The sequence below is a fragment of the Narcine bancroftii genome, chromosome 6 (genome assembly GCF_036971445.1).
Source record: "Narcine bancroftii isolate sNarBan1 chromosome 6, sNarBan1.hap1, whole genome shotgun sequence".
NCBI classification, from domain to species: Eukaryota; Metazoa; Chordata; class Chondrichthyes; order Torpediniformes; family Narcinidae; genus Narcine; species Narcine bancroftii.
Window position 1 is genome coordinate 140,655,484 of NC_091474.1, and position 15,110 is coordinate 140,670,593.

Consider the following 15,110-nt stretch of genomic DNA (forward strand, 5'->3'; position numbering starts at 1 on the left):
GAAGCAGCACAAGAGTCAACAGCTCTTCGATCTCCTTTGTGGGAATGAGAAACCAACTTGGCCTCATTGTGTGGTTATAGACAGAATTATCAGATTTCCTCCTTTTGTTTATCGAGAGATGATAAACCACCTCCGAAAAGAGTTTTAAAGTTGCTGAAGAAATACTGCACTCTACTCGACTGACCGATGAAATGCTGAAGGTGGCACTCGTCTTATAAGGACATTTCTTTGAAGTACATCAGTAAGGGTGTTTGTGAGTTAATCAATCTCTGTCACCCCTGGTCTCTGTCACCCACATCGTGAACTGCTCCTTCCATCTAAATGTGTCTCACCATTTAAGGCCTGTGTACCTCAACCATCCTAAAATCTGTGTGTCTCAACCATCCTAAAGTCTGCATGCCTCCCCATTCAATCTCAAGCTCAGTACAATCACCGAATTTCTGAACTTTGAACTGCCTTCCCAGAATTGACCCTAAAGCCAGTGGCTTGGGATATTCCACTCACACACCAATATATTCACACATAGTTAAAGTTTAAATTAGATAATTGTATATAAATTTAGTTAAGTTTAGATAAGTTAGTTAAATTCGAGTTGGTGCTATATAATTGTTAATTAATAATTAAAAATATTATTTTAAATACAACTCCATCTGGGCTCATTTTTAATCACTCCAGTAGTGTACATAACAATAGATTGGAATGGCTCTCATTCACATCTGGCAGGAGTGGTGGAGAATTATTCTTTGCCATCTTGTAAGAGCACTGTGTGTGACATTAACAGGAATAGATAGGTATAAAGTACTGGGTGACTTTGAACATTACCTCTTAGTTTCCACCAGCAACCAAGGTGTTAGTGAGAACTAAACTTTGTATGTTAAAACAAAAGAGAGAGTGGCACATATTTTATGGTGGGAAATGAAAACTGAATGATGGTTCCCTCATTTTTATGCACCGCCTGTCTATCAAAGGAAGTAGACAGGATGCCTGAAGTAGACAGGAAGCCTGCTCCAGTTGCCACAGACAATAATGCCTCAAGTACCAACATGGGAAGATTAGGAATGGAACTGGGCCTTTCAGCAGCTTGGTTCTGCACATCATTCAACCAGAGCATGGCTTATTTCAACCATAACTCAATTTCCCTTGATAGTTTTACCAAACTAAAATATAACTCTCTGTCTTGAACTCCCCATTGTCCAAACAGAGAACAAATATAATCATACAGTGTGGAATAGGCCCTTCTCCCCAACTTGCTGACCAAGTTGGTTTTCTGGGCTAGTCCCATTTGCCTGCATTTGGTCCATATTCTGCTAAAGCCTTCTTATCTACATATCGGTAAAACACTGTAATTGTACTTTCTTCTATAGTTTTCTCTGGCATTTCATTCTAGATACCGACTCATTTCCAAGTGAAAAGGTTTCCCCTCAGATCCTTCTTAAACTAATCCATTCACACATTAAGTCTAGGTCCTTTCCATTCGAAATTCATCTATGCCATAAAATAGACCAGTGGTTCTCAACCTTTTTCTTTCCATTCACATACCACTTTAAGTAATCCCTATGCCATCGGTGCTCTGTGATTAGTAAGGGATTGCTTAAGGTGGTATGTGAGTGGGAAGGGAAGGTTGAGAATCACTGCTCTAGACCCAAATGTTACTGAAATATTTTGCATGAGAAAAATTGTCATTGGCCCATTCTCTTTGGGGTTATGAAACGGTGCACATAACGAATCAATTAGGTAGGATTAAAACAGTGATTTTCAAACTTTTTCTTTCTACCCACATCCTACCTTAAGCAATCCCTTACTAATCACGGATCATCTACGGCATTGGGAATACTTAAAGTGGTATGGGAGTGGAAAGAAAAAGGTTGATAATCACTGAAATAGACTGTGAACATTCACTTTTTTCAAGCCTTTGTGATTTTATAAACCTCTTTAAGGTCACTCAGGTTCTTGCACTGTAGGCCAGCGATGGCCCCCTTAGGACTCTGGTCAAAGTTTATGGGGCCCCTTCCCTGTAAAGCAGTCAAGTTTAGTAGGCTTATTCTGCACTTCTCTCATACTGACTGCATAAAAAATTATTTTATGATTTCATTCCTGACTCCCTTTAAATGCACAGTGCCCCCCAGAGAGGCCATATTGCCCCTGTTGAGAATGGCTGCTCTGGGTAATAATGACACAGCTGCCCAACATCTCTCAACAACTTAAGCCCTCCAGTCCTGCCAATGTTCTGGGGAAGCTCCTCTGCGGATCTTCCATCTTAACTGATATCCTTCCTTTCGCTGTGTGACCAACACATCAAGTTAATCTTATGATAGTGAAAGACCCTTGAAAAATAATGTATTTTCATTGCATTCTTAATGATAATGATTCATCAAATATGCACAGAGTGACACAGCATTTATTCAAATCATATAGAAGGGGAAATACATGTTCTTCTGGAGTTTGCTGATCTTGGTCAGGGGAACAGTCAATGAAGGAAAGCGTGACAGGATCACTGAAAGATTAACCCAGAACACTGCAAAAGTGCAGTGCAAAAGGTGAGCACTGCTGCACAGGGTGAAAGTAAGATTCATTAATCACAGGCCAGCAAGGCGGAGCGATTTCAATTGGATGGGCACTAATGGAAGGAGGAAAAGGCAAGGGAAATAAATGAGAGGAATAGAAAAAAAAGGATAAATTAATCTTTAAAACAGTGAACTGAACCTCAGCAAGGTAGCATTCCATTCTTCAACAATGGATTAGCACCCAAGCTGACACGACGAGTTTAGCTTTCCCTTGGGGCATTCTCATTAGTGACAAAAAATGCAGGTGGGTCCTGCCAAATAAGTATTCGTTATCCAATTGAAATCCATTTCACCATGCATTCATGTTACATCAGAATTTCACTCCCCAAATGTTATTCAGTTTTAAGGCTGTCATTTTCCCTCACAAAGTATCAGCAAAGTCAAATGGTTCTAATTTAATGGATCTGACCAATCCCATATTGGATTTGGATTTAGATTTTGTTTATGAATTCCATGATTTCACTCTTTATATTTGATGATAAAATTATAATTCAATGGGCAAATACTGTCCTGGAAAACGTGCTGAGCATTAATGTAAATGGAGAGAATGAGCAAGAGGTGACTATTTGCTCCTAAATATCCTGCCAAGAAAGCTATGCTTACATTTTTCACCAGCTGGTAGCAGGACGGATTTCCAGCAGCCATGGCTGGATAGCAGTCAAAAGCAGAAAGCCTGTCGAGTTCTTCTCTCCCAAATGCACAAAAGCTGGCGTGCTCTCACAGCAGTTGTGCAATTTAGGCAATTACTGACCACATAACCATGCACCAAATCAAGACACAGCATTGACTAAATTACCATTAGAAGAAGGTTAATCACAATGCAAGATTTTGAGGCAAGGTATCTGAAAAATGAATATGAAATAATTCACTGCCCTTCTTAGTATATCAGGTGATTATCCCTATGTAGTTTAGTTCAAATGACAAAAACTGGGAAGAGATTAGTCAAAAATATGCTAAATTCACAGAAATTATTTATTATGCAGTGCAGCAAAATATTTTAATGTTAAGTCTAGCCTGAAAGTAAAATAGCGTGATGGCATTATTGAGATTCTAGTTATAGTAGCTAGTTTATTTATGACACATAGCCATATTTTCATGACCCTCTTTTCAAAGAAATTTGGTAATGTTTTAATATTACAGCCATTATTTACACCGCAAGGATGTCTGTGTACTGCCCTGCTAAGCAGCATTGCTTGGGATTTTCCTGTCTACCAACAGAAACACTACATTGCCTTTTCATGCACGAGTGTTATTTCTGTTAACTCTTTAGTTGCTGATTTAATGCACAATCACACTTCTTTTTTTTAAACTTAATTTTAATTTTCTTTTATAATCTTCAAGTGATTAAATAACTCCTGTATTTGATATTTCATTTTGTTCTATTTCTTAATTTTCCATCAAATTATAACTGCAAATACTTAAAGAACCAACAAATGAAAATTTGCATGAGAAGGACAGTTCCAAAAATTAGATGGTGCTCTGAATGCCAAAATCATTTGAAAGCAGCCAGTCCATCACTGTGCATTCGCTGTCGATTAAAAAAACAACCAAGATAGATAGGCGTGTGATTTATCCCCTTCCTATCCAGTTCTGACTTTACAATTTATCTGGCCTCCTTTATTATCAAGTGCTGCATTATTCTGTAAAGGCTCATTCCACTTATGTGCGTGATTTTTTTTCCCCGGCAAGTGGAACAGCACATGCATCACCTAATCGAACAGCAAATGGGGCTTTTTACCCATGAATCATCTGGCAGCAGTGAATGCAAAAATAATACAGATCTTTTATTGCCTGTGAGTACTTATGGAAGAGCTTGCAAATAATATCACAGTAGTTAGCAATCTTTTTTTTAAAAAAAAGGAAAAGAAAAATACCGAGGAAGATGAAAATTCAGCTGTTCGAAGTCTCCAGATAAAGCTTGCATTTGATGGTTCTGTACCTGAAGTTGTTTAGTGGCGTGATTTTTCTTTGGTCCACACTTTGCCCTTCTAAGCTTGTCACGAGTCCACAAATGCCAATTCACCAGTGTTCTTCTGAGTTCATGTTCTGTGAAAAATTTGAGATAATATCTGAACTTGGGAAATAATGTGTTAAGAAAATAAATAAAACTATATCTATTTACTTCTTTTGTTCCAACAAAGAGGAATGGCTATAAGAATAGTCACATCTTTTTTTGGTAACCAAAAAATATATATGGCATTATTTTCACGTCAAGCTCCAAATTCAATGATACTAATTAAAATTGGTATATTGCAATAACAGACGAAGTGTTAATGGGGCAGCAGTCAAGTGTGTCAGGAAAATGAAGGGACCCTTGGGGGCCTGGCGCGATGTTTATAATCAGCTAAAATCAGCATCCACTGGAGAGCTGCTCTACCATAAATCTTCTAATAGCTCAAAAAGCACCAGAGAGAATTTTAACGAAACACATTTGCTGCTGAACATTATTTTAATGTGACTGATGTGTCTGGTACCCAATAAGAGGGTCCTTTTTAAAAAAAAAATGTGTGGCATTTCAGGTTCCCGAAGTATTTCAGTTCAGAGGGTTTCAAGATTTCTACTTAAAACTTCACATCCAGTTACATACCTGTTTAGTCAATATTTTGCATAAAAATCACAGCATTATTCTTTCATTCAAAGGGCACACAAGACCACCCACCTTTCTACCATCCAACTTGCTGAATAGGCAACTCCCAATACTGGCTGCTAATGTCACAATATTTGCAAATTCTTTGGAAAAGGAGGTTTCCATTCTCCATTAGAATAGATCTGGCCTCAGGACTTGTCTCACTTGCTTTTGCTGGCTGATGTAGCTGCTGTGAACCTTCTACTGCTTCCTCCGTTTTAGCGTCAACCCTCTTCAGCACCTAGGCCAGCAGCTGCAGCCGGGCTCTGGAACTGCATCTGTGATCTGACAGGCATTGTTTATTTTACCACCACCTTCCCCCCAGTTGAGGACTGGGGAAAGTTGAGAGAGGGATGCGAGAATGGAAGCAGTTTGCTGGGCTCCTCCTCTCAAACTTCATTTCAGGCAGATGCCTTAATGGTTGAGATACTTATGAATTTATCCAGAATGTGGAAGCTTTTTTAAACTACTTTCATTTCCTCTCAAGGGTATTTTCGAGAATATTTTAGCAATGTTTGTTGATATCAATCATAAGCATTAATATTTTTGAGTAGAAAAATTAAAATGTCACCACTGGATTAAAGCTTCTCAAAAACAAGGTACAAAGGGAATTTTTGTCTGCAGTTTTGCCACTCGTTTTAGACAGGCATTTTTAAAATAGATGTTTGATGAGCTTCACAGACAGATATTCTGCAAATTCCCTTTAGAAAAGTGGAAGCCTGCTTTGTGAAAATGTCATCTGCTGGTGTTGCAATTACTTACATTTCAGCAATCATGTTCACAATGCAGAATGGGTCGAATTCAGGTGAGCACCAGAACCAGTAATCATTCTCTGGAATGAGAACAAGGCCATTTTCTTTCATTTCCCATCAACACAACTATCGAGACCTTAATTACAAGGCAAGTGTCAGGCCTAGCTTGTGAAAGGCTTATTATTATGCAGCTCAGCATCAAATCAGCTTTGTTTTGATGAGTAGAGAAAATGAGAAAGCTAAACTTGGGCTCGAAAAGAAAGAACAAAAAGCTGTGGCCAAGGAGGACATCTCCTGCATTGACCAGCACACTTTTCCAAGAGAAGCAAGTCCAAGACGTCTCAGCTGCAGGGGAAAATTGCTAAGTTATTTTTAATAAGTTAATTCCTTTTGTTAGTTCGATTTCAAGACTGGCATTTTTTAAACTTCCCAAAACTACTTCAAGGTATTAAATTTTTGAGCTTTTAAGGAAGAGAAATTTCTTTGTTCTGTTTTATTCATTTCTTGGGACCCCCCCCCCCCGCAACCGCACCCCACACGCACAAACGAAAAGCTCTGCGTGATTAAGGTTGATGTTTGAAGTGGTCCCACATCACCAAAGTCAGTGAGGATAATTATGTCTGAAGGCAGCCTGCAAGCTATACTAATTTTACCATACACAAGGAAAAAGATTACTTTCATCAGATATATGCCTTTTTCATATATTTTAATAATCCATTGTATTATATTAAATATTCCAGCCATCAAATACATTTTATTTTCCACATATTGAAACTATTAAATAGGTAAGAACTTTGTATGCCTTTTCTTTGACAGAGAACAAAAGAATGACATTCAACCCATTGAATCCATGCCTACCAACAAACTGCCTTGAACCTCACCCTTTAAAACACCTATTATACAACAATAACAAGATGTGCTAGTTAGCAATAACCAGCTACATTCAACATATAAACTTTCCAAAGTGAATTAGAGCCGTATTGATTGCTACCATCTCCAATAGATATTCTATTCGGCCTTTTTTTCCAACTTTATTTTTTTAAACTATTCCTTTCAGTTTCCTTAACTGCAAATTTGTTTGAATCCAACAGTATATGCCACATGTTTAACTCAATTTCTAAAATTAGGTTTTAAATTTTGGAAGGGGCATAGAACAGACAGCAATCACATAACTCCATGTTAAAAGCTGCTGACAGAAGACTTTCAAGGCAGCCATTTCCTCAAAGGATATTCTGCAATTAATTATCAGAGCCGAAATTTCAACTGACTTACTAAGACCTGAATTGCTCTACCTCCCTCAATCCTGATGTCTTGCTAACATCGTCTTTAAAGACTTTAAAGACTTTTCCAAGACTGGAATCAACCAATATTCTTGATTCAGTGGGTTCTTCCAGTTCATAAAAACTTTAGAGCTATCCTGATAAGATTGGAAGAGACTTGTATTTTAACACACTTCAAAAACTCTTGATATCCCAAAGCACTTTAAAATCAATGAAGTACTTCTGAAGTGCAGTCAATCATGCAACATGGGGAAAAGTAACAGCCAAGCAGTGCAAAGCCAGATCACCCAGACAGACATCAGATACATGAACCACTAATTTGCAACAATACTGAAGGGTTATAAATACGAGCCAGGTTGCTGGAGCAACCTTGATTTTTGGCTAAGAGTCCTGTAATGTCAGGCAAAGCAAATAACAAAGATCACAAAAGAATAATTCTCAATTGATGCATGAATAGCAAGCAGATTGACATGCTGACCATAAGCATGTTTAGGAGCAGGAGGTTGGTTCAGGCTTTGAGGTAAATGTAGGATAAGGCCTCCTTGGAAAACAGTGTGGAGGAAAGGAATGGTACAATGGTTTCATTTTCCTTTCCTTTCTTGGAAAAGATTGATTAAACAGTGAGATTGTTCATGGACTGGCTAGTAGAGGTTATTTAAGAACTAAAAACAATGATGTAAAAGAAGTTCCTCAAATTCATAATGGCCATATCAATGTATTTTGATGATTGACATTCAAATAAGCAGAGCAAGATTTGTTAAAAATCTGGAAGACTTTGATAAACTTAACTAACATTTTGCTAACATGCTATACTTTGAATAGGATAACTAACAGCACACACCTATACATGCAGACACCTTAAAGAAAAAGGAGCAAGAATGGTTCAGAAAGTTGTATGACCAAACATAGACTTACTTTGTTTGTCAGTGTATGACAAGAGCACAGGAAAATTTCAATTTAAACTGTATGCTTTTGGAGATCATGAGAGACTGATGTCTAATTAGCATGTATTTTTAAACAGGGAGTCACAGCTTGGCAAAAAGTATGGGTATTTGGCAAAAACTTTGCAAACATTCCGGAGAATATGAACCACATCCCCTCCCCACTCAGATCTAAAAATTAAAGTTGAAACTTATGAGTTTCAGATCAAATGAGGAACCTGGCTGATAAATTGGTTGAAGACACAAAGTGGGGATAAGAGACAGGTAGCCACAATGATGGCACATAACTATTTTATGACCTGCACTGAGGGAACCACAACAATTCATAGGCAGTATGGCCATTTAAGAAATGAATGTTGAAGATGATGTTCATGATGATGGCCAAAATGAATAATATGGATTAAAAAAAATGGTTAGATCACAAATCACATATCAGATTAAAATGTTTAGGACTGAGAGAAAAAAGCCCCAACTTTCAGAGCTGCGTAATTTTGTGGAAAGGAGTCCTGGAAGCCCTGGTAATGCAAAATACTTCCTGAATTTAAAGGCAAGACTTCAGCATCATGTTTTTCTACTCCATACCCTACCATCAACCAGTCAGATTGACAGGCCAATTTGACATTGGACAGTTGGCCAATAGATGAATCCAAATATTTATAGCAAAGATTGCACATTTGGCAAAATGTGCATCTGGTAGAGATCTCAGAATGTCAGATAGAAGGATGCAAGGGTGAACAGATACTTCTGTCAATCTACAGGTACAGGGAAAGAGCTCTGCAGAGTTCTCCTTTCCCTAGTTCAAGAGCAGAGCACAAAAGATTCACCATATCAGCTGCACCAACCTCAAATACTATCCACCATCCTTTCACCACTCCTTTACCTGTTGGGTTGTCTGAATGCTATGAAATCTGTGCATTGACCATTAACGTCAAGTCAGTGCCAAAATATAAAGAACTAAGCCTCAGCTGCATGTTACATAAAGTCTCCACAATAGATTACCTAACAGACAAGAGCCAACGCATCTGAGGATTTTGTTAAATTTTGGGAATAGTGAGATTCACCACCAACTCTCTACCACACTCTATTTAAGGTGGTGGATGAAAAGGGGGGAAGAACAGGCATAGATGTAGTTAAACCACTCATGTCATTTCATTAATGATCTGTATTGGGCCACTTCTATTTACCAAGTGCATCAATGATCTAGATTTATGAATGAAAGATCATTATTGCCATTTAATGATGACACTAAATTCTTCAATGACTCAAAGGAAACAAATATGGATTTATGTTAGAAACATAAGTAATCAATTTTAGAATTGCAAAAAGAGAAAATGCAACTTAAACAGCAGGATTTTTAATGAAACAGATACAAACATAGGCACACACACAGATGCTGAATGTACAAGGAAGCATGATTGGGAAGGGTGGATGGATGTGCACACTTAAGGGAATAACGTTAAAGGAAAGATACAGGATCACAGAATCACCCACCATGCACGTACCATGTCTTTGAAAGATCTATGTAATTAGTCCCACCTCCCTGCACCTTCCCTATAGCCATGCAAATTTTTCATTTCAAAGCAATGGAATTGTGGATTCATTAGATGTTGCCAGGGAGTTGCACAGAGGGTGGTTAAGATGTGAACTTGCTTTTCACAAATCATTGTTGAAGCAGACCACATCATTATTTTTAAGGAGAATTAGATAATTGTTTTGGAAAAAAGGAATAATAAAGGTGACAGAGGTTAGAAACTTAAGAGAGTTGGATAGGATTAGATGGCTCATATAAAGAATAACCCCTGTCAAATTGTATCTATGTAATAAAATTAAATTATTATGCAATTACCTGTTTTGTTCAGATTTAAATCTATTGGATGTTCTGTTTCTAAAAAGGATGTTCAATATAATATTTTTTGCAGCATGTAATTCATTGTCCCTGAACAATTCAGAAAGTTGCAATATTCCATAAGAAATCACGTACACCTCTTCCACAAGTCTCATTGTCACGAGGGTTTCGAAGCACTCTGGCACACTTAACTCGTTAGTGGTCACATGGTGGCTGTTATGTTACAAACTCTAGCGACAATTATCCACGCAAGAAAAATGGACATAATTACACCCCACTCCTGCCTCCCAAAAAGAAAAATCATCACAAGTTATCCTTACCTCTTGATACAATAAAGTGATAATATGACCATCTTTTTCCAGAAACGTCACAAAACAATTCTGCATGTATTATCTGTCCATAAGTTGAAATGGAAGATTCTGATGAGCATCCAACATACAATAGCATAAAGGCACACAACTCAGAAACATACACAATAGGAGGCAGGCAATATTGCATGCTACTGCCTCCAATGTAATATGCATGCAAGTGTGGACGTGGCAGCTGGTACATGCAAGTGCATCCATACTGTCACACACAAGCATGCAAATAATAGTGGCTGATTATCTTCAGTGCTTTTCTTTATTTCTTCAATAGATGTAGCTTATTTTCTGCTTGAAAATTGTCTTTATAATGGCTTCATTTTATATTGTCATCTGTATCCCAAACCTAACATTTAAATTTATTTATATATTTATCTGTTCACCTTTTATTCTATTTATTATATTTACTTGTATTTTTAGGGTTAATGTCAAAACACCAAAAAAATGATTTAATGTATTATTTCATTTAAATCCTCCCATTCAGAAGCTGCACCGTCACAACTAAAGGAGCAGCAAGGCAGAGAAGGGAAAGCGAGAAGGGAGGATAGACACCAGTGTAAACAGAGCAGCATTTGGGGAGGAATGAAGTTTGAAGAAGAAATGAATAACAATGAAGAAGATAATGGGAAAGTAGGGAAAAAAAACTTAGATAGGTGACCAGACAAACAGAATCTAAGGAGACCAGATCACTAAAAGTGAAAAACTGAGAAATGGAATAAAAGGAAGGAGGAAGACTATAACGTATAGGAGGAAGGCCATCCTATCATGTTATTCTCATCTACAAGATAATAACCAAATTAGATTCAAAAGTTAATAAAATGCAAGAAAAGTGACAGATTCATGAAAGCACAACCACTAGCGATTGTTACATTCTTTTTCTTTCACCTAAAAAAAATCAGGTAAGTCACAATAACATGAGCAATAAAGAAGGGCCCCAAACCAAATTATTGCCTGCCCGTCTCTCAATGCGGATGATGGCTAATCCGCTGAATCATTTGACCTTCTCTTTGTTTGGACAGCTACTCATTTATGGATTTGGTGGCATCTTTGGTTTGACTATTTGTCCCTAAATCAGGAAACCCAGAGTGTTGGAAAGAAACTCTTCCCTCCCCCAAAGATAAGGCTGAAACGAGACATCCCTGTAAAAGGACCCACATTCAAAAACTCCACAAGAAATGATAACTGCTAAAATAGCAAGTTTCTTCAGTGACCAAAGTGATGATGGCTAGGAGAAAAGGAAGTGACTTGTTCAATTACAGATTGCAGCTGTGAAGTTGAGTGCAGAAAGTTTCACTTCACATGCTCTTCCTGTGAACCCTATGCGTTAATGTTGGCTTAAAAAAAAACAAGTTCCGTCAGACTTCTTTCAGTCTGATGGGCACATCATTACCCAACCTCACCAGAAAAAAAATAGCAAATTTATCACTGAGGAAAAAAAAAATATTGGATTTTCTACTACACCACAAAATTCCATGTTTCTCTGGTAAGGGAATGGAGTTTCTTCATAGTGATCAGAGATACAAATCTAGATATCAGCTTCCTTCAGAAAAAAAAACTAAGGTGGAAGCAGCTTTTATGTGACAATTGCCATCAATACTAATGGATTCTACACCATTTGTCCAAAATTAGATATTAGGCAAGATGGGACATGCTTGAAGTCAGTATTGCTATCCTCAGTTTTCACAAGAATATCACTCCATAACCATTAATTCAATTTCTCTCATTGACAAGATAATATCTCAACATGCTAAATAAATTTTAATCTCGTCCTCAATCATAATTCCAACCGCCCTGACCAAAACTATCTCAATGTAGTCTCCAATTCATCTACTGAAACACTTCAACAATTCATACAAGAGTATAAGAAATAGAAACAGGAGTAGACCAGGAGTAACTGCTCCGCAGTTAAATAAGATTATGGTTGATCTAACCATGCATTCAGCTCCACTTTCATAACCCTTAATTCCCCTACTATGTTAAAATTGATCTGACTTGGCCCTAAATATACTGCATAAAATGAGACACCCTCCATGCCTCCTTAGGCAGGCAACTCCACAAATCCACTACTCTTTGGAAAGAGTAATTCCCTCTCATATCTGTCCTAAATCTAGTCCCCTAGTTCTAGCCTCCTCTAGCAGTAGAAACAACTTTCCTGCTTTTATCTTGTCTATCTCTTTCATAATTTTATAGGTCTCAATAAGTTTCTCTCTCTCATTCTTCTGAATTCCAGTGAGTATAATTCATTCTCTCCTCAAATCAGCCTGGTGAACTTCCTCTGCACCACCTCCAAAGCTAGAATATCCTTTTTCAAGTAAAGGAGACCAGAACTTTTTGCAATGTTCCTCACCAGCTATTTCAGCCCTTTGTTCAATCACACTCTTTACTTGTTCCATTATGGTCCCCTTTGCAGTCATCTTTATCCAAAGTCACCCTTAAGAATGCAGTCAAGATGACACCATGCATTATAAAATTATAGCCTTTGAATTTGCCACTGCTCTAATTCAGTGACCTTAAAATCAATCACTTTGATCTTTTTGTCCTCACAGAGGGCCCTCTTTTTTTCCTGCTGTTGATAAAACGCTGGGGAGATGGGTTTAATACATTGCAAGTGCAAGTTTTTTGTTATCTTGTGTCCTAGAGTGTTAATCTTTCAATGATTTTTTGTTCCCCCACAGATCCATTAATTAGATACAAGATAAAAATAAAATTTACAAATTAATGGAAAATTTAAACCAGTAATGGATTCAGCTTATCAATGTTTTGGACACAATCTGTAAAAATCCACAAGAACCAACAATTCAAAAGATGGGCAGTATGATTTTTTAAAAATAGTTCAGGCAAGATTCTATACAGCCAAGAGTTAGTTTACATAAAAAGGGCAGATTTTTCCCCAAAAATCCCTGTGATTTTCTTTTTTTTGCTTCTGATTATTTATTTTGCTTGAAATTGGTAATAACTCAAAATGGAGCTGTTGTGAAATCATTCACAAGAACAGGGATGGTTTGGTGCCATATATAATTGTTCAGTACAATCTCAAATGCAATGAAGACTGCCCAAAAATACCTTGTAAAATTCAGCTTTTCTAATCACATTTACTAATATCAGACCTGTCACTCTAAAGAGACAGTTTGATTGAACAACCAAGAAATTCTGCCGAGGCTGATTGAGAACTCGAAGCATGCATCGGACTCCAGATAGAGTTGACTTGAAAAACATAGTGGCGTCTTAGAAAAAAAAAAGACAGATATTAGGGGGTTATCGTGAGACAATATAACATTATCAGGTCACATTAAATAAATTCCAGATTGCTGACTCAATCATTATTTTTCCCCACTGTGGGTGGAATTTCATCATTGTGTTAAAAGTCAGAAGTAGTGGGGTTTTAATCTGTCTCCTACCTGAAACACAACCAGTGACATTATGTAGGATCAAAAGGGATGAAATCAAACATGGGCAAGGAAGGTGGGGGGGGGGGGGGGGGGGGGGTGGGGGAAGCACCATTGCATTGATCACCTGTTGTAAATTCAGCCCAATATTCAGCAGCAATTGCCTTCAAAAGGATCGAATATCAGGCAAATGCTCCAACTGCAGCCACATGTAATTATAGGGCTGGGAATCCCTGCCAAGGTCAATTTAATCTCTGTGGTATATTGTGACACAAAAGCTGTTATAACGTTATCCAATGACCCCATTGCCCCACTGTTTTTTCCCCTTTTCGTCCTGCTAAACAATTTAAAAAAAAATCTGTTATGAACCAATTCTCGTTTTGAAGCTGCTTCCTCCAAGCAATGTGTTCTTGATTACAACAGCCTGCTGCTTTGAGATACTGCGTTCTGAATCATAGAGTTATACAGCTTGGAAACAAGCCATTCAGCCCATTACATTGACACCAACCAGTGGAGATTCCCCCACATTAATTCAGTCTTCTAGCATTTGGCCCATAGCTTTCTATGGCAAGGCAATTCAAGAGTTCTTCTGCTGACCTTTTCAATGTTGTCAGCAAGTCTGCTACCACCATTCCCTCAGGCAATGTACTTCAAGTTCTCTGAGTAAAGAAACTCCTCCTCAAATCACCTCTAAATCTTATCCCTGACCCTAAATCTACATCCACTAATTTTACTTTACAACCTCTGATCTGGGAAAAGGTTTACCACAGTTTACCCTATCTATAACCTTCATTATTACATAATCATGTTCCCTCTTTGCCTTTTCTACTCTGCAAAAAAAAAAGACTTCTCCAGTCATTCTCAAAACTGAAACCTTCTGTCCGAGGCAACTTCCTGGTGTATCTCCTCTGCACTCTCTCTAGCACTGTCACATCCTTCCAATGGTGCAGTGGCCAGAAGTGCACACCACACTGCAGCTAAAGTCTGATCAAGTTTCTTTAGCCATTCTGTTCTTGTATTCATTGCCCCAACAAATAAGGGACATTGTCCCATTTGCATTCTTAATTATGCTCTCTATCTGCACTACCACCTTCATGGATCTTTGAACCTACACACCAAAGTCTGTTAGTTCCTCCATCCTCCCTTGGAGCTTACCATTCATAGGGAAAGTCCTAGAATCATCGGCACCCCCTGCTGAGGGAATGGTGGTAGCAGACTTGCTGACAACATTGAAAAGGTCTGCAGATAGGATCTTCAAGTGCCTTGGCATAGAACGCAATGGGCCAAATGCTGGAAGATGCAGATTTATCAGAATTAAACACCATCTCCCATTTCTCAGCCTGTTTCACCAAC

The 15,110-nt window shown here is 37.9% G+C and overlaps 1 protein-coding gene across 1 annotated transcript in view; it reads right to left on the reverse strand.

Moving 5' to 3' along the window:
- The window catches only part of LOC138736530 (myelin transcription factor 1-like protein), a 461,086-nt gene that overhangs the window by 369,851 nt on the left and 76,125 nt on the right, over positions 1–15,110 (reverse strand). Inside the window, exon 2 of the mRNA XM_069886189.1 lies at positions 4,504–4,610. Coding sequence (XP_069742290.1) covers positions 4,504–4,610 — 107 coding nt within the window. The remainder of the gene's footprint in view (positions 1–4,503; positions 4,611–15,110) is intronic.